General features: G+C 39.4%; 1 protein-coding gene across 3 annotated transcripts; it reads left to right on the top strand.

Moving 5' to 3' along the window:
- Positions 1 to 299: 299 nt before the first annotated feature.
- On the top strand, positions 300 to 23218 carry POGLUT1 (protein O-glucosyltransferase 1). 3 transcript variants are annotated; one of them, XR_006732693.1, is made up of 12 exons: positions 333 to 463; positions 1162 to 1252; positions 2362 to 2505; positions 6378 to 6513; positions 9777 to 9898; positions 15054 to 15113; positions 16606 to 16705; positions 18738 to 18796; positions 19674 to 19841; positions 20531 to 20587; positions 21045 to 21422; positions 23105 to 23218. XR_006732693.1 is itself a non-coding variant. In XM_045540211.1 (12 exons), exons 1-12 carry the CDS (start codon positions 379 to 381, stop codon positions 23138 to 23140), a joined length of 1155 nt encoding a protein of 384 aa, XP_045396167.1. In that variant the 5' UTR covers positions 333 to 378; the 3' UTR covers positions 23141 to 23218. The 3 variants fall into 3 exon arrangements, 2 of the variants coding, with proteins under 2 accessions (XP_045396165.1, XP_045396167.1); XM_045540211.1 differs by having other exon boundaries at positions 21045 to 21141; XM_045540209.1 differs by having other exon boundaries at positions 300 to 463; positions 21045 to 23218.
- Positions 23219 to 24935: the final 1717 nt, after the last annotated feature.

Raw genomic sequence — 24935 nt, 5'->3', positions numbered from 1 at the left:
AGTTAGTGGTTGTGCCACTAACCGTGGAGCTGTTGGGCAAGAAACATATCCTCTCTGATGTTCAGTTTTCTGGCTGCAGAGAGATAATATGTTTTCAATATGTCATAGAATGTAAGGAATTATCATTATATTTTCCCAGAGGCTGGCAGGGAAGGAGGATAGTCAGCTGGTCCATTTGTACATTCTCCCCAGCTTCCTGGCGTTGCACTCCGGGGAAGCTCCTGTTCAGGCCTGGGGACTGGAGGAGGGGTGCGGGGCAGCATGGCCATCTTTGTGCGGGGCCCCCCGCCCGTGTGCCGCGGTGGCCGCCGCCATCCTTGTGCGGGGCAGCGCTTCCGCCGGCGGCGCGGCGGGGACTCCGCAGTGGGTCGGCTGGCGATGGAGTGGTGGGCGAGCTCGCCGCTTCGGCTCTGGCTGCTGTTGCTACTCCTGCCGCCAGTGCAGGGCCGCCGGAAGGAGTCAGGTGGGTTCCCGGCAGGGCCGAGCCTGCCGCTCGGGCTCGGGGTCTGGCTGGGCTCCGGAGGCGCTCCCCGGTGCCTGCAGGATGCCGTGGCCGCTGTAGCGCAAGCCGGGCAGAGGGCGCGGGGCGCCCTGGAGTGGAGAGTGAGGGTGTCGGGGTCCCTGCTCCTGCGCAGGACCTGGAGGGTAGCTCGTCCTCCAGAATTCGCAGTGCTGGGGAGGAGTGGGAAGTGCCCTGCTCTCCCGCAGGCGCTGTCGCCCGCGCTCGGCTACTTTGAAGCTCCCTAAACACTCTGGGGGAGGAGGGGCAATTACATGTGTGTGCGCGCTTGGTGTTTATATATATGTTGTCAGAACAGATGAGGGGAGGATTTAATGTTTCTAGCTTTTAATTGACCCTTTATATGTGGCTCAATTTGATTAGTAGAAGGCGAGAATCCATGTCACTATCCAGTTTATCCATAGTCTTCTGAGGGCTGGGCATTAAGCTTGGGATGTTGATGGCCCAGGTGGAGGAGCAGAAGACGTGAGCACTGGAGAGTTACAGGAAAAAAATGCTTCCAGACGTTTCGTTTCTACCCGTGGATAGGAAGGGGATTTCTGAAAGTTTTGGCCTCTGTTGGTTCTGTCTGCCTGCTGCTGCTAGCAAATACGAATGCTCAGGGGTACTTGATTAACTTTAATGTACTTTACTATTTGAAGGTTCAAAATGGAAAGTATTTATTGACCAAATTAACAGGTCTTTGGAGAATTATGAACCATGTTCAAGTCAAAACTGCAGCTGCTACCATGGGTAAGTTCTCTTCTTTGATGTGTCTTTGAGAGTTTAGTTCTTGTAGCAGGAAGTACCCTAATATCCCTGAAAGACCTTGGTTGCAGTGGTAAGAGAGCCAACGGGTTTTGAGAGCAGAAAGGGCCTCACGTGGTTTCCCTACTAATAGGGAATAAAAATGCTCTAGAATAGGAGAGGCTCTAGTGGTCTCAGCATTACTGATGACTCCCTGTGGGATTTAGTGCATGTGTTTGTCTGTTTCTCCCACTGGACTGAAAGTTTCTTGAGATCAGGATCTATGTCTTATTTGCTGTTGTATCCCAGGTGCTGGCCCTCAGTAAGTGCTCAATAAATATTGTTGAAGGAGTAAACCTATTTATCAATTAGTCTAATCCTAAGTTTCCTGTTGGTTATCTTTGAAGAATGCACATCAGGGCTGGAATATGGTATGTAGAAAGATAACTTTGAAAGCAGACTTGGGTTTTAGTCCCCGTGCTCCACTAATTACCCCTGTAACAAACCACTTAATTTCTCAGTTCTCAGATTTCTCATCAGCTAAATAACAGAGTTCTTTTAGTTCCTTTGCTATGTTACTCTGACTCCTCAAAAATTCATCTGATGTTTATGATATTTGTTGAAAACTCACTATGTAGTCAACTTTAAAAGAGATGAAAAATATTATCCTTTTCTGATTACTGCTGTTAGGCTACCAGAGTATGTGGCGGTGGGTACGGGCCAGAAAGACCAGAACAAGTAGGTCAGACAGTGTTGGACTGCAAGGCATAAACTGTACCTTCTCTGGAATTCGGAAAGGGGGATGTCAGTAGGACTGCAGTGACTGGGAGGACGTGGGTAACAAAGGGGGAATTTGGAACTGGCAAGGGAGGGACAATCCAGATAGAGGGAGGAAGGAGAAACATTGACCTACTTTATATTTTTTGTAGCTTTATTGCCTTTGGTGTTTCAAGTTATCTATAGTGTTTCTGGGAGAGAGTTGCTCATTCCTGCCCTCTATTCTTTCCCTCAGCTTACTGTGTTCTCTAATATTAAACCTAAATGCGCCTAGGAATTAGGTGGAACTGTACCAGTCTCTAGGCCTGCTTTCCCTGACAATTCCCATTCTTTCCCAGTGTCATAGAAGAGGATCTGACGCCTTTCCGAGGAGGTATCTCCAGGAAGATGATGGCAGAGGTAGTTAGACGGAAGCTAGGGACCCACTATCAGATCATTAAGAACAAATTATACAGAGAAAATGACTGCATGTTCCCCTCCAGGTAAGAGTTATGAGGTAGACACCTCTTCTGACTTTATTGCATACAAGCTTACTTGATACTGTTCTTAAAGAGAAGCTAATTCAGGGGACTGACAAGTGAATCCTTCCTCACATTTCAGGAGGACTACAAAATAATGACCAGCTTTTCTCCTTGTCTGGGAATTTTTCTTGCCAGCTCCTCTCCCAAAGCCTGTCTCCTCTCTCTTTTAGAGGCTTGGGCACAGCACTGGTTGTAGTAGCTATAGCTCTGCCCCATCTTACTTCTCCAGATAGTGTAGCTGCAGGACACAGACTGATGAGGCCTGGAGGAGTGAGCTGGACTGAAGGAGGAGAAGCATAGGTATTTACTGAGTGTCTGCCACGGGCCAAGACTGTTCTAGATAGTGAGTATTTGAGGAGAGATGACAGAGTCAAGAGCAGTAACTGGGGCTGCAGACTATACCAGCCAGGACTTCAGGTGTGAGAGTTGAGGTGACATCAGTGGGCTGAGGGCCGAGGGGAGCAGGCAGGGTCATGGACTGAGTCTGGCAGTTGGGTTTAGGCAGCATTACATATACCAAATGATAAACCTTCTTTTCAGGGTCTTTTTTTTTTTCATTTTTGTTTTTGTTTTGTTTTTTGTTTTTTTTTTTTTTTGAGACAAAGTCTCGCTCTGTTGCTCAGGTTAGAGTACAGTGGGTGTCATAATAGCTCACTGCAACCTCAAACCCCTGGGCTCAAGCAGTCCTCCTACCTCAGCCTCCCGAGTAAGTAGAACTTTTTTTTTGAGAGACGGGGGTCTCACTCTTGCTCAGGCTGATCTCGAACTCTTGAGCTCAAGGGATCCTCCCACTTCGGCCTCCCTGGAGTCTTTTATTTTTTTTAACTCAAATCTTTATAAAAATTAGAAGGTATAAAACCCAGAGAGCATAATATTCCCTTATCTATGATCCTCTTTCTAAATAATCCCTATTCTGTCATTAAATGTAAAATAAATGTACAGTGTTGCAAACAAAAAAAATGCATCCATTTGGACATAAAAGTTTATAATATTTGTCTTTATGATTTTATTAAAAATTAATATTATACCTGCTGTCAAAAATATGTAAAAACAATAAAAAAGAAAGATCAGTTAATATCCCACAACCCTGAGGAGATCAGTTACGTTTTGGTTGTCATGTATTAGGGGGAAATAAGGTGGTGGTAGGTAAAATCCTTGAGGTATTTTACACAGACATTTGTTTCATTATTTGGGATAATAATAGGGGGCTTTCAATACAAATTATGAGCATAGGGGAATTTTTAATTTCCACACATAAGAAATAAAATACAAATGTAGGCATTTTAAGACTTTGAAAGCTTACCCAATGTTTAATAGTTTGCTGAACAATTTAATTCCCAGATGAAATAAAATGCTTTCAAAGTTTCTGAAAGGCACAATTCTCTTTTGATTAGAATTATGAGCTTAGAAATATTCTAAAGGGAGCACAAGACCTTTAGTTAGCAATAAAATAATTTATATTTCCAATGACACTGCAAATTCCATTTCTCACCTACATACACAACTAAGGAAAACAAAGACAGACAAAATACAAGTAGAATGAAATATTCCAACCTACTGTCCTTAATGAAATGGACACAGTTGTATATCTCAAAGATTCCCATCTAGCTGCAAATAATATCTTTCTAGGCCTAGACACTTTTAATTCAGCCAGTTTCAGAAACCTATATGACATTTTAAAAATTCAGTTTTGGACAAAATAAAATATAAACTCAGCATTTCAAGGATGAGTGGAGAGATTTTACTGAGGGACCAGAGGTCCATCTAATTAATGCTAGAGAGAAGTCATTTGAAAGATGAGGAGTAATGATATTTTTTAATAACAGCTTTATTGAGGTGTGGTTGACATAAACTGCACATATTTAACATACCCAACTTAAATGTTCTCATAAGAAAAAACAATAAGTATATGAGGTGGTAGATAGTTAGCTTGATTAATCATTCCACAGTATAAACATATATCAAAATGTCACAATATACCAAATATATATAATTACTTATCAATTAAAAATAAACTATATACTTTGATAAATTTTAATATATGTTTATACCAAGATAATGAACATACCCATCACAACCAAAAGTTTCCTTGGGCCTCTTTGCATTTCCTCTCTCCTGCCCCTCCCTGCCATGCCTCCCCCCCCATCCCTACCCCTAAGCATCTACTGATCTGCTTATATTATGGATTATTTTCTAGAGTTTTATATAAATGAAATCATAAGATATATGAGAGAGTGCTATTTTAAAAGCCAAATTGTGAAAGAAAATACAAGTGTTTTAGCTATAATGTATAAATTATTCTGCACCAATTTTTTGGATAACTCAAAAAGATGTTCAGTGAAAAGGAAGTTTCTCTTGCATCTTAGACACCTCTAGTCCCTGAGACTGCATCTCAAAAGATAGGCAGAATTACAAGTTTCTTGTATGTCCTTCTAGAAATAGTCTATGCATACACAATCATCTAAACTCATCAACAAATTAGAACATGCTTTATCTTCTGCTCTGCAGCTTACACTTCTTTTCAATATAATAGCAGATTTTGAAATTGTTCCATAAAGTACATAGAGAACACCTTACTCTTTTCATGGCTGCATGTTAATCCATTATATGGAATTCTTTATTCAGTCCTCTATCAGTGGACACTGCAATTATTCCTCACCACACCCCTTTAATTTCTGGCTAATGCAAACACTAATGCTGTAGTGAACATTCTTATACATATACTTTTGAACACTCATGTAAACATATATGTAGGCTAAATTTTTAGAAGTAAAATAACTAGGGCAATTAATGTCTTTTTAAAATGTTGACAAATAGAAGCAAATTGTCCTCCAAAGAGGTCACGCCTATTTACACTGCCACCATCCTTGTTTCACATACTCTGAATGGACCTCACCCCCTTACCAGCACTGTGCATTATCAGACTTTTTGATGTTTGCCAATCTGATCAGCAAAATTGGCATCTAGTTTCATTGGCATCTAGTTTCATTGATATTTCTTTATAATGCAGTTGAGCATCTTTTCCTATGTTTATGAACCATTGATATTTTTTGCAGTTATCTCCCCATATATAAAACAATATTTAAATCAGTCATTTCCATGCTGCCAGAAAATTATGACCAAGCCTTGGAATGCTGCCCCTAGTATAGTGATGATCAGAACCTCAAAGAATGGGGCAGAAACAAGATAAACTGTCAATGTATCTTCTCTTTCTTTCAAGAAATACTCTGAGGATTCCCAGGGAATCTAGTCAGAAAGCTATGTTACAATATTCATCATCATGTACATAACACTTTTTCTGGCTTGCAGAACTGATTTTGATATTGTTCTGTATTCAGGTTGAAGGTAATGAAAGATTTTCTATCTTTTCTCATAAACTATGAGACTTAGTTATAGTGGAAATAAAAATAGTGTCTTTGTAGAAGCAAGTCAAAGGCCCACAGTTAGAAAATTAGCTTTTCAAGCTCCTGTCAGAATTTGTATCTTACTTACTAATTAAACTATCCCATATAAGGGAAATAAAGAAAAAACTGGAATGAATAGAGAAGTGGTAGGAGTAGGAATAATACTTCCTTCAAAGCAATGATGATTTATTTGGAAAATTTTATTAAGTATTGTAAGCTAGAGCAACTTCGCTAGGAACAATAACTTGCACAATATAAAAAAGTGAATAGTTGCTTTTTCCTGAAAGCAGCATTGCTTTCAGGAAACTTTGTGGTAGACTGGTGTTCTGAACACTGGTTTGTCTTATTTTAAAGTGTGAATGGGACCCTGTCTTATCCTAGAGCCTGCCGGCAACACCCTAGTGAATTTTTGGTATTTCCGTTCGACAGGTGTAGTGGTGTTGAGCACTTTATTTTGGAAGTTATTGGGCGCCTCCCTGACATGGAAATGGTGATCAATGTACGAGATTATCCTCAGGTTCCCAAATGGATGGAGCCTGCCATCCCAGTCTTCTCCTTCAGTAAGGTAAGTATGGGAAGAGCTAGATAGAGGAATGGAGGGTGGCCCTCTAGGGTATGAGTAGAAGGTCATTTGTTCTGTGACAGAGACTGATGGGTAATGGTGAGGATGAGGCCTGAGGTTGAGGAATGGGTCTGTGTCCCTGCTAGCTTCACAGTGGTTGAGCAGTAAGACTAAGGAGATAGAGTTGAGAACCCATAAGTAATTTGAGTAAGATTGCTTAAGTGTCTATAGTGCTGGGGATGGAGGCTAGGGAGTGAGAGGCCTGAGGAACCTACAAGAAATTGGAGGTGGGGCTCATAGATCCTACAGAGCACGGGAAAGAGGGGTCGAAGAAAGCTCATGGACTTGGAGTTAGGGAATACCTTCATTCAAATAATGTTTATTGAGCTTCTACAATGAATATATCAGCCATGGTGCTGGGTATCATCTGTCTTCTCTGTCACCGAATCCCAGGGGTGACAGAAAGTGAACCTGAAGATGCCAGATTACTCCACAGGATTTGTGTCCAAGCAGTGCATTGAGAGGATAGGCCACTTACTGTGTTCTTACTATGTACCAGACACTGTTCTAAGCTTTTTATATGTATTAACTCACTTGATATTCAAAATAAGCCTATTAGATAGATCGTATTATTGATATTATTATTTCCCCCATTACGATGATAAGGAAACTGAGGCATAGAAAGATTAAGTAAACTTGCCTGGAGTTGTAAAGAGGTAAAGTAAGCATTCAGACTCGTATGATCTGTCTCAGGAGCCCACACTCAAGTATTGCACTGTACTTACTGGTTCTTGCTCCTAAGAGACTCACTAGGAAGTAAACTAGAACTGATAAGACAGTGTAAATGCCAAGAGTAGTAACAGTTAAATGAGAGAGCTCCATGATTATTCAGAATTGGGTATATTACTTCCTTTAACTAAAAACCCTAACAGTGTGTATCCTCTAGAAAAACTGAATTTGGGGAACTGAAGAGGGGTATGTGGGAGGTTAATCTTTGGGTCTCATCACGGAGGGTAGGAGTAGCTAGGATGCACCTGTAGGCTTCGTGAACTTAGGACAGTGAATATCTTGTTAGTGCTCATGTTTCTAGACCACCAGTTCGTGGCCTGTTAGGAACTGGGCCGCGTCACTGCCTAAGCTCCCCGTCACCCCTACCCCCACTCCAGTCCGCAGAAAAATTGACTTCCATGAAACTTAAGAGTGGTGGTGTGGGGGAGGGAGTTGGGGGAGGGCCTGCACAGCAGAAGGTGAGCAGCAGTGGGAGCTAACTAAGCTTCATCTGTATTTACAGCCACTCCCCATCGCTCACATCACCGCCTGAGCTCCACCTCCTCCCCCAACCACCCTGTGGAAAAATTGTTTTCCATGAAACTGGTCCCTGGTGCCAAAAAGGTTGGGGACCATGGATGTAAATGGGGTATTGGCTGGGATGGGCCTTGCTTCCCCAGAGACTAAGTATGAAAGCATTGGGAGGTAGGGGTGGAGAAGCTGGAAGAAAGTGGATGGAAGTTTCTATGGGGTAAGAGTGAGTTTAGGAAAACTTTATGGACTTTGGGAAAAGGAGTACCATCTCTGATTTGGTTTCTCCAAAGCAGAAGGACCTTTTATCCACACTTTTTTCTTTATCACAGTTTACTTTCTCTCTAGATTTTTTTATTTCCTATGTTGCAAATAGGCTGAGGCCACATTTGTTTTGCATTCCCATGGTTTACCTTCATTTCTCAAAAGTGCTTGGTCCCACTGTTTGTCATGAAACTCTCCTAGAAGAACAGATAGAGGCTCCCATGTAAGTCAGTATGGACTTCATGTTTGTTATTTATCTGTTGTTTCTGTGAATAATAAAGTATGACCATCAGTACACTAACTTTCCTTTCATCTTTACTTCCCTCCTATCTTTTTTAAATCAGTGACTCCTAGCTTCCAAGGGAGGGATTTTAGTCTGTAAACTTTAGAGTTAATTGTGCAACTCCTACTGAACAACTGTTAATGTGCTTGATGAATCACATACCTTTTTTTTTAAGTATTTGAGAGAAGGCAAACAGCATATTATGCATGTAATTCCAATGGAAAAAACAGTAGAGTTAGAGGTTTATCAGTAGCCAGATTTTCAACAGAAGTAACCATAAAAAGGGAACAAATGGTTTCACACTTTCTTCAAAAGATGTGTGATAACCCTCCTCCCATTCTAACCATTCTGCCCACTGGCACTTCTGACTCCCTCAATGAATAAGCAAGGATTTACTGACCTGCCAATGTAAGCTCCACAGTGCCACAGTGTTAGGTAATACTAGCTAACACTTACTGAGTACTTACTATGTGCCAGACACTGTTCTAAGCTTTTTATATGTATTAACTCATTAAATTTTCAAAATAATCCTATTAGATCATATTATTCATATTATTATTTTCCTCATTATAATGATAAGGATACTGAGGAATAGAAAGATAAAATAAACTTTCCTGGAGTCATAAAGAGGTAGAGTAAGCATTCAGGCTCACATGATCTGTCTCAAGAGACCATACTCTTTTTTTTTTTTTTTTGAGACACACCCTGGCTAGAGGGCTAGAGTGCAGTAGCAGCATCATTGTAGCTCATAGCAACATCAAACTCCTGGGCTCAAGTTATCCTCCTGCCCCAGCCTCCCAAGTAGCTAGGACTACAGGTGTGCACCACCACACCCAGCTAATTTTTTTTATTTTTAACAGAGATGGGATCTCGCTTGTGCTCAGGCTGGTCTCCAACTGAGCTCAAGTGATCCTCCCACCTTGGTCTTACAGACATGAGCCACCACACCCGGGCAGGAGCCCACACTCTTAACTATTGCACTATATTTCCTGGTTCTTGCTCTCAAAAGACTCACTAGGAAATAACCAAGAACTGCTAACACAGTGTAAACGCCAGGAGTAATAACAGTTAAACAATGAGAGAACTCCATGATTATTCAGAATTGGGTATATTATGTCCTTAAATTGAAAATCTTAACGGTGTTTATCTTCTAGAAAATGGAATTTTGGGGAACTGAAAAAGTTGACCTATTTAATGTGATTCTAAATTCTGGAATTTAATGAGCCCAAGAATTTTAACCCATTGTCACTTTTGCCTTTTAATGTCTAGAATCTAGACTTTGCAAACTTGGTAAAATAGATCTTTTGGCAATATGACACAAGAGCAAGGCCTTGTCCACATCTTGTGGCATGAATGCAGTTTGCCTCTTCTAACTCTGTTCCAAGACTGATTTAGAATGACCTTTATGTTTTTGTCGAAGACATCAGAGTACCATGATATCATGTATCCTGCTTGGACATTTTGGGAAGGGGGCCCCGCTGTTTGGCCAATTTATCCTACAGGTCTTGGACGGTGGGACCTCTTCAGAGAAGATCTGGTAAGGTAGGTCCTTTAAAGAGGTTTTTTTTTTTGGGTTTTCTTGAAATGAGTGGTAGAATATAACCAATTATTTACTTTAAAATGACTAACTTTTAAGTTAAAAATAAAAGAATATTTGTTATAGTATAAATAATTTTGTACATGTATAAAACTATTTACATATCCATAGGAAAGGGCAGAAGAATCTATCCTAAACTAGCAACAATGCTTCTGTGGGAGGGAGTATAGGAGCCTTTTTTTTTTTCTTTAAATTTTTCTGTATTGTTAAGATTCTTTAAGAGTGAATTTGTAGTGTTCTGTTTCTTTATTGCAAAAAAATAAAGAGTGAATTACTTTTATAACAAGAAAAAGTAAATGACTATGTTGTAGGGGAGGATAGAAAATTACTTGGAAGAACATAAATGTATTTTGTAATTGACAGCCTAGTACTTTAGGCGGGTATGAGGGAGCATAAATATTCCATCAGTACCTCAAGTACAAGCTGATTCCAGATCCTGTCTGATTCATGACTGAGACATGCCTTGGCCTGCTGACTCCCTCCTGCTATCATTTCAGAATTTACATTGTATAGTCATCTAAACTGTAGGTATTTCTTACCTAGCTACATTTTACATTAAAGATTCACACAACTTTGGTGCTTACTTAGGGAACTTCTAGAAACACAGTCTATATAGGTCTTCTGTCAGGTATAAGGAAAACTATAATTTAATTCAACCTTATTTCCACAAATATATATCACCTCTACTAATTGTGGCTGAAGATTCAAAGGGGATTAAGAGAATCTTCCCTTTCTGAGGAAACATAGGACCGCAGTCCTCTGTGGTGGTTAGAGTCCTTTGGTTAAAAAAAAAATCTCTTCTACAGCAGGTATGATTTGGAAATTTAAAAAACAAAAACAAAGAAAAACTTAGTCTCAGACTTCACATAACTGGAATTAGAAATTCCAGGGACCTTTATCCAGTCCTTTATTTCAGGGATAAGGGAATGAATGCCCAGAGAGGTTAAGTGACGTCAAGGTCAGAGGCAAATCTGGGCCTGAAGTCCAGGTTTCCAAGTGTATTACCCTTTCTACTTTACTAGTTAATATTACTTATGTTCTCCCAACACTGAGATCATCATTTCTTGTTTATTTTTTGGTTTTGAACATGAGTTTATGGGGACGGGAGGGAAAAGGCCTATCTTTAAGCTTTTTTCTTTAAGTTATTCTTGGCTTGGCCTTAGTTTTCTAATCCTTTTTTTTTTTTCCAGATACTTGCAAATACCTTTTTCACATTGTTTCTTCTTTTTGTAGCTCTTTTACCACTTGCTATACAACTACTTTGTTTTCAAAATCTTTAAAACCATTTTTACTGATTATGAAATATATATGTATATATATACTCATAAAAATTTACAAATGTGTATAACCCAGGCAAATTTTTCCCTCACTAATTTATGTTTCTAAGTAATTTTTCCATGTCGATACCTAAGAATTGACCTCATTATTTTTGACTTTTTTTTTTTGGAGACAAAGTCTTACTCCTCACAGCTCCTGGGCTCAAGGGATCCTCCTGTCTCCGCCTCCCGAGTAGCTGGGACTACAGGCATGCGCCACCATGCCCAGATAATTTTCTCTATATATTTTTAGTCATCCAGCTAATTTCTTTCTATTTTTAGTAGAGACGGGGGTCTCGTTCTTGCTCAGGCTGGATTTGGACTCCTGATCTCAAGTGATCCTCCTGCCTCCCTCTCCCAGAGTGCTAGGATTACAGGCGTGAGCCACTGCGCCCAGCCTGACTTCATTATTTTTAACAGTGGCATAGTATTCTATTGCATGGATAATAATTTACTTCATTATTTCCCTTATGGATAGTTAGGCTGCATATGTAATGTATACATAATTTGTTGTTTTCTGGACTATTTGAGAGTATGTTGCATCCCTTATGACCTTTTATCCCTTAATACTTTAATGTGGATTTTTTAAAAACAAGGATATTGTCTTTCATTACACTACAAATAGAAAATTCAGGAAACAATATTGTTATAATACTTAATTGTCCCAATAATATCCTATATAGCATTTTCCCCCTCCAGTACAGGACACATCCAAGATCACAGATTACATTTAATTGTCATGTGTTTTTTGTTTCCTTTAATCCAGAACAGCTCTTCAGTCTGTCTTTCTCTTTCGTGACTTTTTTTTTTACAGATGTTCTTCAGTTTTGCTTTGTCTATTCCCTCATGATTGGATTCAGTTTATATATTACTGGCCCAATTGCCTAGATAAGTAATTTTGCATCCATCAACCCCTCATTAGTGATGTTATTCAGTTCCTCCACTGTATAGTTATTATTTTCTCCCTTGTAAATTCGTAAGCAATCTTTAGGGAGATAGAGTATGTCTTAAAATCTTATCTTATGCGAACACTTTTTCCATTTGATACCTTCCCCTTTTGTTCAACTGAACTGAATCACAGTTATAGAATTGCAATTTTTTAGGCCCTCCATTCAGAATCTCTAGCAATGTGAATTCATTTTGTACCTTGAAACTTTAATAATCTGCTTGTTCATTCATCTGCATTGATTGATGTCTCCCTGCCATTTTTCCATCTATTTATAATCTTTTGGGGCTTTGTCCCCAATGACTTACATTTACTCTATAGAAGAATTCAGTGTTCTTATAGATTTAAAGATTTCATTTTTTATTGTCAGAGAGGGTTTTAAAAAGAGGTAGTGTCAGGTTGTGGTGGTGGCCACTGTTAGCACTCACCTGGAGAAAAAAAGTCCTAACATAGGTCTCTTGAGGAGTGGGTAGGTGGTAGAGAGAATGAAGGAAAGAGAGAACAGTTAAAGTCTGTGTATATTAAACACAGCTTTCCCAGGGTCCGGGGAAATGAAGAGAAGTAAACTTTGAGTATAAACTGATACATTTTTTTGTTAGGTAGTTTGGCAATATATATCAAAATTGAAAATGTGTACTATATGTTCTTTGACCCAGCCATTCTACATCTAGAATGTATCCTGAGGTTTTAGTCAAGTATACAAAGATGTATGTACAGGATGTTCACTGTTCTGTTGTTTCTTAGAGCAAAAAGTTGGAAAGTACCTCAAGGCCCATCAGTAAGGGGTGAAATAAATTATGACATGACTATAAAATGAAATACTGTACATAAATGGAAAGGCAACGTAGAATGGGGCTTAAAAACTAGAATCTGGGTTCAAATCCTGGCGCTTATTATAGCTGCATGACTCTGGGCAAGTTGCTTAACCTCTCAAGGATCTCTTCTGTATAAAATAGGTGTAATAAAACTTACCGCATGAGGTTGTGAAAATGATTTGATATATACAAAGCACTTAGAACAGCATCTGGAACATAGTAAGGTACTATATAGGTGTTGGCTATTATTATTATTTGTAATATATTTCCTAAAAAGAATGTTACTTAATAGCATGTATGGTATGACCTCTGTTATGTAGAGCAAAGTTTCTCAGTTTTGGTACTATTGACATTTTGGGCTAGATAATTCTTCGTCGTGGGGGCTGTCCTATGCATTGTACGATGTTTAGCAGTATCTCTGGCTTCTACTTCCTAAATGCCAGTAGCAATTCCCTAGTAGTGACAATAAAAAAATGTCTACGGATATGGCCAGATGTCACCTGGGTCAGGGGGAAGGGCAAAATTACCCCCATTTGAAAGCCACTAATATAAAAAAATGATTGGAAGGAATTCTTCACTAAAATGTTCCATTGTTACCTGTGGATAGGGAGATTCCATATGATTTTTTACTTTTATCTTTACACTTTTCCATTAGAATTTTATATAATGAGCATGTAACATTTTTTCCACCAGTAACAAAAAAAGCCCAGAGAAATCCAGTGCAATAGTGTTTATATTTTGGTAGGAGGAAGTATGGGGGAAAACAAGAGATAGTGCTAGCCTTGGAGTGGAGAATCAAGTAAAGGTGATCGAGCAAGAAAGGGCTAGAGGATGAACCAGGTTAGGCGAGGGTAGAGTCTGAGGGCCTGGAAAATATTAAGCAATGCTCTCAGCTGGGTGAAAATGAATAACATGGCACTGTATGTATCTGAAAAGGACACATACCTCAAAAGTTTATATCCTCAATTCCTCCATTACTGTAATACAGTCCACCAATCCCTCACTAACTCCAGTTCAGCCTTCCCGTCCTTTTTCAGAAAAACATGCTGTGTAGACTTCTGTGCAGGGAGGGTTCCTACGAAGAAAGTTAAGAATGATGCATTTGCGAGCTAGCAGTTTCAGCAAGGAAGGCTGGTCATAGTAATGTGTACAAGACCTGAGTTTTAGGGATATAATCTTTATAGAACACTTAGTGCAGTTTTAAGAACACTAAGGTGCTTTGCAAGTATCAGACTAAATCTGATGACACCTCCTACCCATCAAAAACATGAAATTAGGCTGGGCGCGGTGGCTCACGCCTGTAATCCTAGCACTCTGGGAGGCCGAGGCGGGTGGATCGCTCGAGGTCAGGAGTTCGAGACCAGCCTGAGCAAGAGCGAGACCCCGTCTCTACTAAAAATAGAAAGAAATTATATGGACAACTAAAATATATATAGAAAAAATTAGCCGGGCATGGTGGCGCATGCCTGTAGTCCCAGCTACTCGGGAGGCTGAGGCAGTAGGATTGCTTAAGCCCAGGAGTTTGAGGTTGCTGTGAGCTAGGCTGACGCCACGGCACTCACTGTAGCCAGGGCAACAAAGCGAGACTCTGTCTCAAAAAAAAAAACAAAAACAAAAACATGAAATTAGACAGTGATTGCCCTTTTATTCAATTTCTGATATTTTTTGTAGTTGTCTTCACATATTAATTTTATCATTAGCACTCTACTTAGTAAAGTAGAGAGGAAATCCTGACTATGCTGAATTAAATAGCCCTATACATGTCATTCAGGGTTTGGGAGCTTTTCTTTCAATGCCATTAACTTATTAATGGGGCAACAGATGTATAGATATAACTGGCTAGCACCTCCAGAGTGATGAAATAATAACAACAGGGACCATAGTATCTTTTAGGACTTTTTCCTTTGAGTAACCTTCATCAGACTTATTTAAAACTATAAAGCTCTGAACTAATCTTCAGAAATGGTTAAAACACATCCTTACATAGTTGAGAAAAAAAGCTAATCAAAATCTGTATTTGTAGGTCAGCAGCACAGTGGCCATGGAAAATGAAAAATTCTACAGCATATTTCCGAGGATCAAGGTGAGTATATTTTCTGATATTTTACAAAGATATTCTTCCATGTAATGTACAGTGTAAGTAATCTTGAGGGTAAGATGAACTTTCTAGCTCAGAGGGAAAGCTAAGATAACTAAGAAATAAATGTGGAATCACAATTTTAAACTAGAGAAGAATTCAGATTATTTGCACAAATCACTCTTAATTGAACTGAAATTCAAAGAAGTAGAGTTCATCCATCTAGTCATTGAACAGATATTTACATGTTGCCATGAGTGTGTTGGGCATTGACTGGATAATTAATGTTTAACAGGACAAGTTGTAGCACTAGCGAATGACTTAAATTCACATACGTGAAATAACAAAAGAATACAGTATAAAAAATAATAATGTTGAACAGAACAGATGGGTGTCTTCTTGTTTATAGTTTCCTGGGAGTAGCTTATGATCATGCCATGGTCACTCTGCTAGTTAATGCAGAGCAGGACTCATCATCGGGTCTCCTCACCGCCTTTCTCATCAGAACAGACCATGTGGCTGCCAAAATGGTTAGGAGCACAGACTGAGACAGGTGAAAATGGAGAGGGAAGTGGGCAGGAAAGAGAGGAGGGGAATGGAAAGATAGTTATATGGAGCTGTGTTGTTCAGCTCGATATTCCCGATGCTAAGAACGGTACATATTATATATGTAGATATACAATAATTATCTGTGGAACAGATGGATAGAAAAGACTATCAAGGGAGAAGGGTTTTGTAGCTCTTGCAGTGAGTCCTAGCCAGAGATTATACCCTTTGTTTGCCTTCCTCTTTGCTTGGGCGGTGAACTTGGCAGGATGCAGATGAGCCAACCACCCAGCCTCTGCTTCCTGTTCCTTACCAACTTCTTTGATTCTTATACCTTGAGATTATAGATTCTTAACTTGGAGCCCATGTCTGGGCTTCCAGAGTTTTAGAACCTCCTTGAAATTATATGGGGATGTGTGCATTTTTCTGGGGTGGGTGATTAGTCCATAGTTCTTACTGGATTCTTGTCCATAGCTAGGACTTTTTTCCACATACATTCTTCAGGTTTTTAAGTCCTTTAGTTTTTGAGGTTTCTTTTTAAATTTAAATATTGTACTAGACTTTACAAAGCATATACATCACAGGTCATATAGCTGTTTTGGTGAGTGGTGATTACCTATTCACACAGCCCTGAGTACTGGTGATTATAGAAGCTACATGAACTTTCCTAAAAGGGAAATCATTCCTTGGGATACAGCTGTAGTGACCAGAACAACATACCCTGCAAGACCAGATGCAAGCATCCCCATCTCTGAAGGTACAGTGGGAGCAGCCCCAGACCACCCAGATGCTGCAGTACCCGGTATCCCACTCCTGCGCTATCACAGAACCAGTGAATTGTCCACCTGGGCACAGTAATTGCATTGGACCCCAGTACTGCTCACCTTTCAGAGATTGGGAACAGTATTATGGTATAGACCATACAGTTTTATGTCATGTGTTTCTTTTATAGGACAAGTCCAGAACGAGATCCTCTCATTCTTCTATCTCGGAAAAATCCAAAACTTGTCGATGCAGAATACACCAAAAACCAGGCCTGGAAGTCTATGAAAGTAATTATTAATCATCTGACTAGAACTACAGCAGTGAACATTCTCATTCAAAGAACATTGCCACCTGGGTAGAATTTGAGATTAAGTTTCCATTCAGTGGTGAGATGAATATGGAGAAACTTCCATGAACGAGAATTAGCACATATGTAAATTCTTCTTATTCAAGCTCAAATTGCTTTTCTGACCATATTATGACTAGTATATTATATTACTTTGAAGGTTTAAACCAGAGGTCACAAACTTTTTCTGTAAAGGGCCAGGATGGTAAATATTTTAGGCTTTGCAGGTCATATGGTCTCTGTTGTAATTTGTAGTTTTTTCCTTTTTTTTTTTTTTTCTTTGGAGACAGAGTGTCTATCACCCTGGCTAGAGTGCAGTGGCATGATGATAGCTCACTGCAGCCTCAGACTCCTGGGCTCAAACGATCTCTTGCCTCAGCCTCCCAAGTAGCTGGGACTACAGGCACATGCCACCACACCCAGCTAATTTAATCTATTTTTAGTAGGGATGGGGTCTCACTCTTGTTCAGGCTGGTCTCAAACTCATGACCTCAAGCAATCCTCCCGCCTTGGCCTCTCAGAATGCTAGGATTACGGGCGTGAGCTACCACACCCAGCCGTAGTTGTTATTAATCTATGTTATCACAGCACAAAACCAGCCATGAGCAATATGTAAACAAATGACCATGGCTGTGTTCTATTAAAAACTTTATTTATGGGCACTGAAATTGGAATTTTTTGTGGTTTTCACGTGTCATAAAATATTCCTTTGTTTTTTTACCAGCCATTTGAAAATGTACAAATATTCTTAGTCCATGGATTATACAAAAACAGGCAGTGGGTCATGTTTGGCTTGTGGGCTATTGTTTTCCAACCCTTGGTTTAAACCAGTAGTTCTCAACCCTGGCTATACAATACAACCAGAGAGCTTAAAAAATGAATCACATAAACCAGAATCTCTGGGGATGGGGCCCAGGCATCTTCATTTGTTTAAAACTCCCCAAGTGATTCTAAGGTAAAGTCAGAAATTGGAACCTTTGGTATAGAGTCCATTTCTGTCTTCTTAACTCTGCGACTTCTTGCCTTAATCCAAGAACTTAAAGCCCTAAATTTCCTCATCTGAAATTTCTATATGCCATATGAGGATGCTACGAGAAGAAGCTTTAAATGTCTTGGAGGAAAACTGAGTAAATCTGAGATGCATGTATTATTTGATACAGTTTCAATCAAATAGGAGCAAATGAGTTTAAAACACTTTGTTAAATAATAAAAATATTTTAAAGAGTGTATTCATTCAGCACACAAGTAGTTGTCAGCATCTACTGTAGAAAGTTGCAAAAGCAAATGAGACTTGTTCCCCTCCTCAAGTTTAGCATCTGCTAAGGTGGATGGGATGTACATGGGGGTCTCAAACTCAAATGCCCCCGGGAGCCAGCGCATGATGCAAAGGAGTGAGCAAGAGAGAACATTCACAATTCCTGTTGATTGCTGCCAGATGGGAAGAGGAGCCCAGTTTACCAGATCTTCCTTTTTCGTTTTTCTCCAAGAAAAGTTAGAAATTTGGAGTTTTGCAAGAAATATCCTACCACCTATAATACTTATTGAATACTTATTTTTAAATACTTTGCATGCCCAATAAAATTTGTGGGTATGGGGGCTATACCTCTAAGCCCTCCAGCCAGCACTTGTGACTTCTGTGTGTGTAATTTACACAGTGAAATGTGCTGCAGGCTGTGACCTCTGAGTTCAAAGGAGGGCAACATGGCTTCAGGTGAGCTTAAACTCTAAAATCAGACAGACCGGGGTTAAAACCCTCGCTCTTCTATTTAGGATCACGTGACCCTGAGCAAGTCTCTCAAATTCTTGAAGCCTTGCCTTTTGCATTTGCATAATGGGGATAATGTCTCCTGAGTATGTTTACTATGAGGCTTAAATGTGATAATGTTGATGAAACGTTTAACAAAGCTTGCTGCACAGTGGTCACCAATAAATGCTATTACTACTAATACTAATAACTTTCATTTCACATAAAGGATACCTTGGGAAAGCCAGCTGCTAAGGATGTCCATCTCGTGGATCACTGCAAATACAAGTAAGATTTCCAGGACTCCTGACTCTCTTAGTTTCCATATTGCTTTTGAAGTATAATAGCTTCACTTTGGGTGAGAACTTTAATACAAAGGCCCAGCTAGGGTGTATGAAAATCACATTAATTCATTTAGCTGGCTTTTCCTGAGGGCCTACTGTGCACTGACCTGAGTTCTATGGGGACTGTGGAGACAAATGGAATATGGTCCCTGCTAAGGGGCTAAGGGTAAGAGCAACTCTGGCTGGAGACGGTATGTGCATGAGAAATGCTGGTAAGAAAATGTTGTTCTTTTCGAAGATAGTCTTTTTCTGGGGACATTTCTGTGAAAATTGATTAGGTTTGCCTTGTTTTCCTCTCCAGACTTCAGGATGATGTCCTGGAAACAGGGGACACCTTTGACAAGATGGGGTACACTAGAGGAAAAACAAAGGCTTTGGAGAGCCATAGCTAGTTAGAGACATTAGGCCTACATAAGCTTGTGAGGTTTTTTTTTCACTTCTGATTTTTGACATATGTCACTGAACATTCCTGTATTTTCTCAAGTATGTCCCAAATCCACAACGGACCATCATTTCCTTCTGAGCCTTGCATCCTTCCTACCCAGCACCCCACTCCTGACCCCATCTAGCCCTGTCTGGGGAAAGTATCCCCCTCTTTCTCTCACCTTGACATTCCTAGAACAGCCTGTAGCCCCAACTCTGGAAAAGCATAGAGTTTATAGAAACCTCACAGGGATAATAATGTGTCCTTGAAAACTGAAATTGGAAGATGGGAGAGGAATCATAAAAGGAGAGAAGGGGAGGAGGGAATAAGCAAAAAAGAGTCATATTTGTGGCAGTAGATGTATAGTAGCAAATGTATTTTGCTGTTTTTTCCCTAGGTATCTGTTCAATTTTCGGGGTGTAGCTGCAAGTTTCCGATTCAAACACCTCTTCCTGTGTGGTTCGCTTGTTTTCCATGTTGGTGACGAGTGGCTAGAATTCTTCTATCCACAACTGAAGCCATGGGTTCACTATATCCCAGTCAAAACGGATCTCTCCAATGTCCAGTAAGCAGCTGTCCCCAAATGCAGAGTTTCTAATGACCCTTGTAATCTGCCTTTTACGTCCAGCCATTTAAGGCATTTACTCCTGTTGATTTTTTCCACTGAAAGCATTTTATTTCTTTTATTTGGTTTGCATATATAATATTGCATTATTATCCAAGTAGGTTATAAATGGTATTTAATTTGAAAAAGTGCTTTAATGCTGGTTTCAAATGAAACATTCAGACACTATGAAGTAAAAAAAGCTCTAATTTTTCAAAAACTAAAGATAGGGATATTTGATCTTATTTTATTGTCAAAGGGATTTTCAGATACAGCATGAGAATTGATCCCAGTGAAATTTAGGCAGGTTTTCTCTCATGATGAGAGAGGCTAGGAATAGGTATAGAGAAGGGCCAGAAGTGTGAACCCAGTTCCCTTTTCTGGGGGGCCAGAGCAAGAATTTGGAGACAGGATGAAATAGTGTATTCTACAACAGGCTGCCTATAACCTATGTGTGGGCTTTTTTGTTTGTTTGTTTGTTTTTGGTTACTATTTTCTTCTTGCAAGGACCCTGATATCTTTGCTTTAAGGAAATAATCCATCATCCATGTATTTAGAGATTAATCATACACCTTAATCTGTGGTCTTTCTGATTTAGTACCAATGAACTTGGTCTATATTTCAGAGTCTAATAATTCTTTTCATTTTAGAGAGCTGTTGCAATTTGTAAAAGCAAATGATGATGTAGCTCAAGAAATTGCTGAAAGGTAAGTTCTGTTCATTTTCCCTTTTTCACTTTACTTTATCATCCCCATTTTGCCCTAGCTAAAGTTATCTGAGTATTGTTATCATGGTGATATCTATATTCCATCCTCATTATACAGAGATAACTCAGAATTAAATCTGTGCTGGAGAAAAAATATATACAAACATTCACATATGCCCCAAGCTTTATAGAAGTAGACTGAAATTTGTGAGGTAATTAAGTACTTTTTATGATCATTGGCTGTTTATGTGTTTGTTTTTAAGGAAAATCATGTTAAGTTCTATTGCTATATGCATGCGTGTAGATATGATGGCTATAGAGTTGGTTCTGAGGATCAAATTCAATTAATTCATATAAAGTACACCAAATATTACTTGGCACAAGTAAGCACTCAAATGTAGGATATTATTATTATTCAATTCTGTGCTTTAAAATATTCTTGTTAATCTTGTCTCCAGGGGAAGCCAGTTTATTATGAACCACCTGCAGATGGATGACATCACCTGTTACTGGGACAGCCTCTTAACTGAATACTCCAAGTTCCTGTCCTATAATGTAACAAGAAGGAAAGGCTATGATCAGATTATTCCCAAAATTTTGAAAACTGAACTCTAGTAGTCATTATAGGACCATAGTTCTCTCTGTGGCAGCAGATCTCAGATATCCTGTGATAAGAAGCTTACCATGAGCATGGCACCTAAACCTTGAATACCTTTATGGAGCCAAATATCTGGTTTTCTTTATCGTGCTGCACCCAGAAAAACTCTTGAGAAAGATCCAAAATGTGTATAACACACAGATATGAAGCCACTCAACTCTGGCTGAATAAGGACCAGGTATCATGAGATGTGAATTTTGGACCCAGTTCTACCTTTCATTTTTTTAGGACCAATCACAGCCTGTGCCTCAGATCATCTGCCCTGTATGTCCATCACTGTGAAATTGACTTGTGTCCATGTGATGATACCTTTCGTCCCAGTATTTGGAGCAGAAAATTCATCACTTGGAACTAGTACAACTCATTGCTGCAGCTCTGAAGTTATTCTAGGCTTGAACTCTGTTGCTTTATTTTACTGTAGGAGACCCTATGGGATTTGTGAAAAATACTTGGGGATCATTTTGTGAAAGGTCTAAGGAAGCAGTAGTTGTGCCACACAATGATATAGGAGTTCTTTTGTAAAAGCATAAACTGTTCTTACTGAGGAGGTTTCTGTAATGCTACATAGAAAGGAACCAATTCCATGAGTAATTATTGCAGCTGGATTTCAAGTTCCCTTTTTGTGCCTTCATGCCCTTTTTATTGTATCTCTAAAGGAAAAAAAGGACAAAGACTTCTTAATAAACTTAGGAAGTGGTCCTTACTCTTTAAAGGAACAGTACATAAAATGGCAACCCTTCCTTACCCTTTGCACACCCTTAACATTGTTCTTTTTTAAATTGGCCATAGCTGGGTTTGTCCACACTCTGAATGTCTTGCAGGGACTACAGGGAGTCTTCATATGTGAACATGGCATTCAGTTGGTAGCTTAGAGCAATCAGCTTCAACACTTACTTATGTAGGATGTATTTGTTTTTGTGCAGATCCATGTTGGAGTGGCTCCTTTGTCCTTTTTCCCTTTTTGAAAAAGACATTTGGGTAGCATTTAATCACTCAGGGTACTCTCCCTAACATAGTCAAAATGAAGAAAAATGTTTATATTAAAACTCTGTAGTCTGATGGACTTAGAACCATCCTTGACCCTTATGCCCAACATTTCCACAAAGAAATCAGCTCTTTTCCTTTACCTTTTAAGAACTGTTCAGTAGTAACTGGTTTTAAAATTAGTAAATGTGAGATTCAGTCACATAAAATCAGAGATTTTATTCCATTTGTCACAAATGTATTTGGCCTTTATGACTCTGTTTCACAAAATTTTAAGTCTAAGGACTTAGAAAAGTTGAACATCCCTTGTAAGGAATAAGGCAGATGTTTAAAGTGGGATATTTTTTTTTTCTTTTGGAGTACTAACAAATCACAGGGACTGTGTCCTTAGGTGCTATAAGTCTAGCCATCCAGATTTTGAGTTGTACTATAGTTTTGCCTTGTCACTATGAGGCCCTACAAGGTGTAATCATTCTCTGTATTTTAATTTTCCTCTCACCAAAATAGGAACAAAATTTGTTCTCCTTTGGATTGGCAGCTGAAGCTTCATTTCTCTGGGAATGTTTCCCATTTAGCTTCGAGTTACAGCTCAAATATCACCTTCTCTCTGAATCCTTTCTTTCATTTCTCTAGACAGTTATGGGTTACCATAGTACTTTGCTCAGAACTGTATTATATGACCTCACATTGCACTGTAGTTACTTGACTCTTTCTCCTACTGTTCTGTGAGCTTATTGATGGGTGGGGATCATGTTTTGCTCATCTTGATGTCTCCATTATCCAGCACAGTACCTCACACAGAGTATATACTAAAGAACTGGTGGTTGGGTGGATGGATGGATGGACACAGTTGGTTTAACTAGATCCTATTTACAGTTTTCCCAGCCACTCACTCCAAGGCGGATTGGATAAGACCTTAAGGATTGGATCAATGCAAATCCTCACCTGCCCTTTGAAGAGTCAATAAAGGTGTCTTTGTCTTTAAATACAGCAAATGTTATTCAGATTTTATACTTGTTTTTCTGTTTACCTCAGTATAGATGATCTGAGGTTGGTGTGTAACAATATGTAAAATGTATGTTTTTGAAAATAATTTGTTTCCCCACAACTTTTGAAGATTTTTCTTGTCATAAATATTAGCTTGGTCCCAAACTCATCAAAGAGCTAAGGTCACACTTCTCTTGAAGTAAAGATAATGATTTAATTTCTTTGAAAAGTGGTACACTTGGATAACACGAATAATGCTTTACCTTTCTTTATAGTCTAACTCTTTTAGGTCAGATTCTCTTAGTTGTTAAGAACAGACTGCTTGTAGCTAGTTGAAGCAAAAGAATTTATTGAAAGTATATGATGGCATCTCATGGAATCTAAAGAAGTTCCATAGGTTGGAGGAGTAGAAACAAGGGTAACTCCAGGGATCTCAGCAAAAATTTTAACTGTTTCTAACTGCTGCTGTACTGCAGTTCCATAGACTGCTAGGCTCTGTCTCTCAGCCCAAAATTCTCATGAGAAAAAGATTTAATGGGCTTATTTGTCAGTTCCAAAGAGTTCCCTACACTTAACCCTTAGACTGACTACAAACAAGAGCACACACAGATACACAAAAACCTATCTTTACATGCAGGATAATCTTACTTTATCTGGAGGTAAAGGGTTGTGGATGGAACAGAGGGTTAGAATTACAAATCACTCATTTAATATTTATCAGATACTTCTTGAGCCTCCACCCTGCACAAACAGTGGGAGTTAAAAAGTTTACAAAAGGCTCATTAACCTGAAGGAGCCCTCCTGTTAAGTTGATAAAGCAAGTGATATGCGAGGCATTGTAGGTAGAAGGTGATTAAGACAGCATGAATGCCAATTCATAAAGACCACGTGGATTTGGAGTTAAGAGAAAGAAGAAATTTTCAACTAGGGCAGATGGGAAATTTTGTGGAGGTAAAAACTGATTTACACTTTAAAGGATGAGGAAATGAAGTAGTCTTTGGAGTTCTCAAACTTCATTCCTCTACCTGTGGAAATGGTTATGTCATATATAACAAAATGTAATATATGTAGCAAAGGTAGTACTTGCTGAACCTGGCAGGGAAAGGGCTCACCAAGTACTGTGCTATTGGATTCTATGAGCAGAACTCAGCAACCAAGGCTAAGTGGAAGAATGGTGCTTCCAGATACAGGGTGGTGACTGTACTGAAGTCCTTCCTTGATGCAGTTTCCCTGCTGGCAAATACACATCCTGGGGACAGGAGAGCTGTATGTGAAACACTGGTCCAACTAAACCCCATAACACCTTTGGCTTAGAGTTGTTCTGAGGCCTTTCAAAAAGAGCAGACCACAGAAGTATTTCCCTAGTGGTAAAAGAAGGTAAACCCTGAGGGCTTAGGGAAGTAGGAAATGCAGTAGGGTGACAGAGAGTCTGTGAGAGCTGAGATGGAACAACAGCAATAGTGTGAGCAGTAGCCAAGGCATCGAGGACTTAGGGAAACTTACAGATGAGTTTTTAGTTACCCAAAGGAGAAAGCAGCTATGGAGTTAGGGAAATTTGCCTGTTAAAATGATCTCATGTATCTACAGGCTAGTGTATCCTAGGGGCATTAGAGTTGTATATAAATGAGTTCATCAGTATCTGCAGAACACCCACCCAATCCCTCTTCCCCATTCCAAGTCCTTCCTCCTGCCAGAATGATTCTGGGGTCATTTAACGCAT

This window comes from Lemur catta, chromosome 1 (assembly GCF_020740605.2).
Source record: "Lemur catta isolate mLemCat1 chromosome 1, mLemCat1.pri, whole genome shotgun sequence".
Classification (NCBI taxonomy): domain Eukaryota; kingdom Metazoa; phylum Chordata; class Mammalia; order Primates; family Lemuridae; genus Lemur; species Lemur catta.
This window is presented reverse-complemented; position numbering and strand designations above follow the sequence as displayed.

Excerpts from the sequence above, each read along its gene's own strand:
- POGLUT1 (XM_045540209.1), top strand. The coding sequence starts at position 379 with ATGGAGTGGTGGGCGAGCTCGCCGCTTCGGCTCTGGCTGCTGTTGCTA. Across the intron at positions 9,899-15,053 it reads TTCAGAGAAGATCTGGTAAG|GTCAGCAGCACAGTGGCCAT; the intron begins GTAGGTCCTTTA and ends CTGTATTTGTAG. Across the intron at positions 19,842-20,530 it reads ACGGATCTCTCCAATGTCCA|AGAGCTGTTGCAATTTGTAA; the intron begins GTAAGCAGCTGT and ends TTTTCATTTTAG.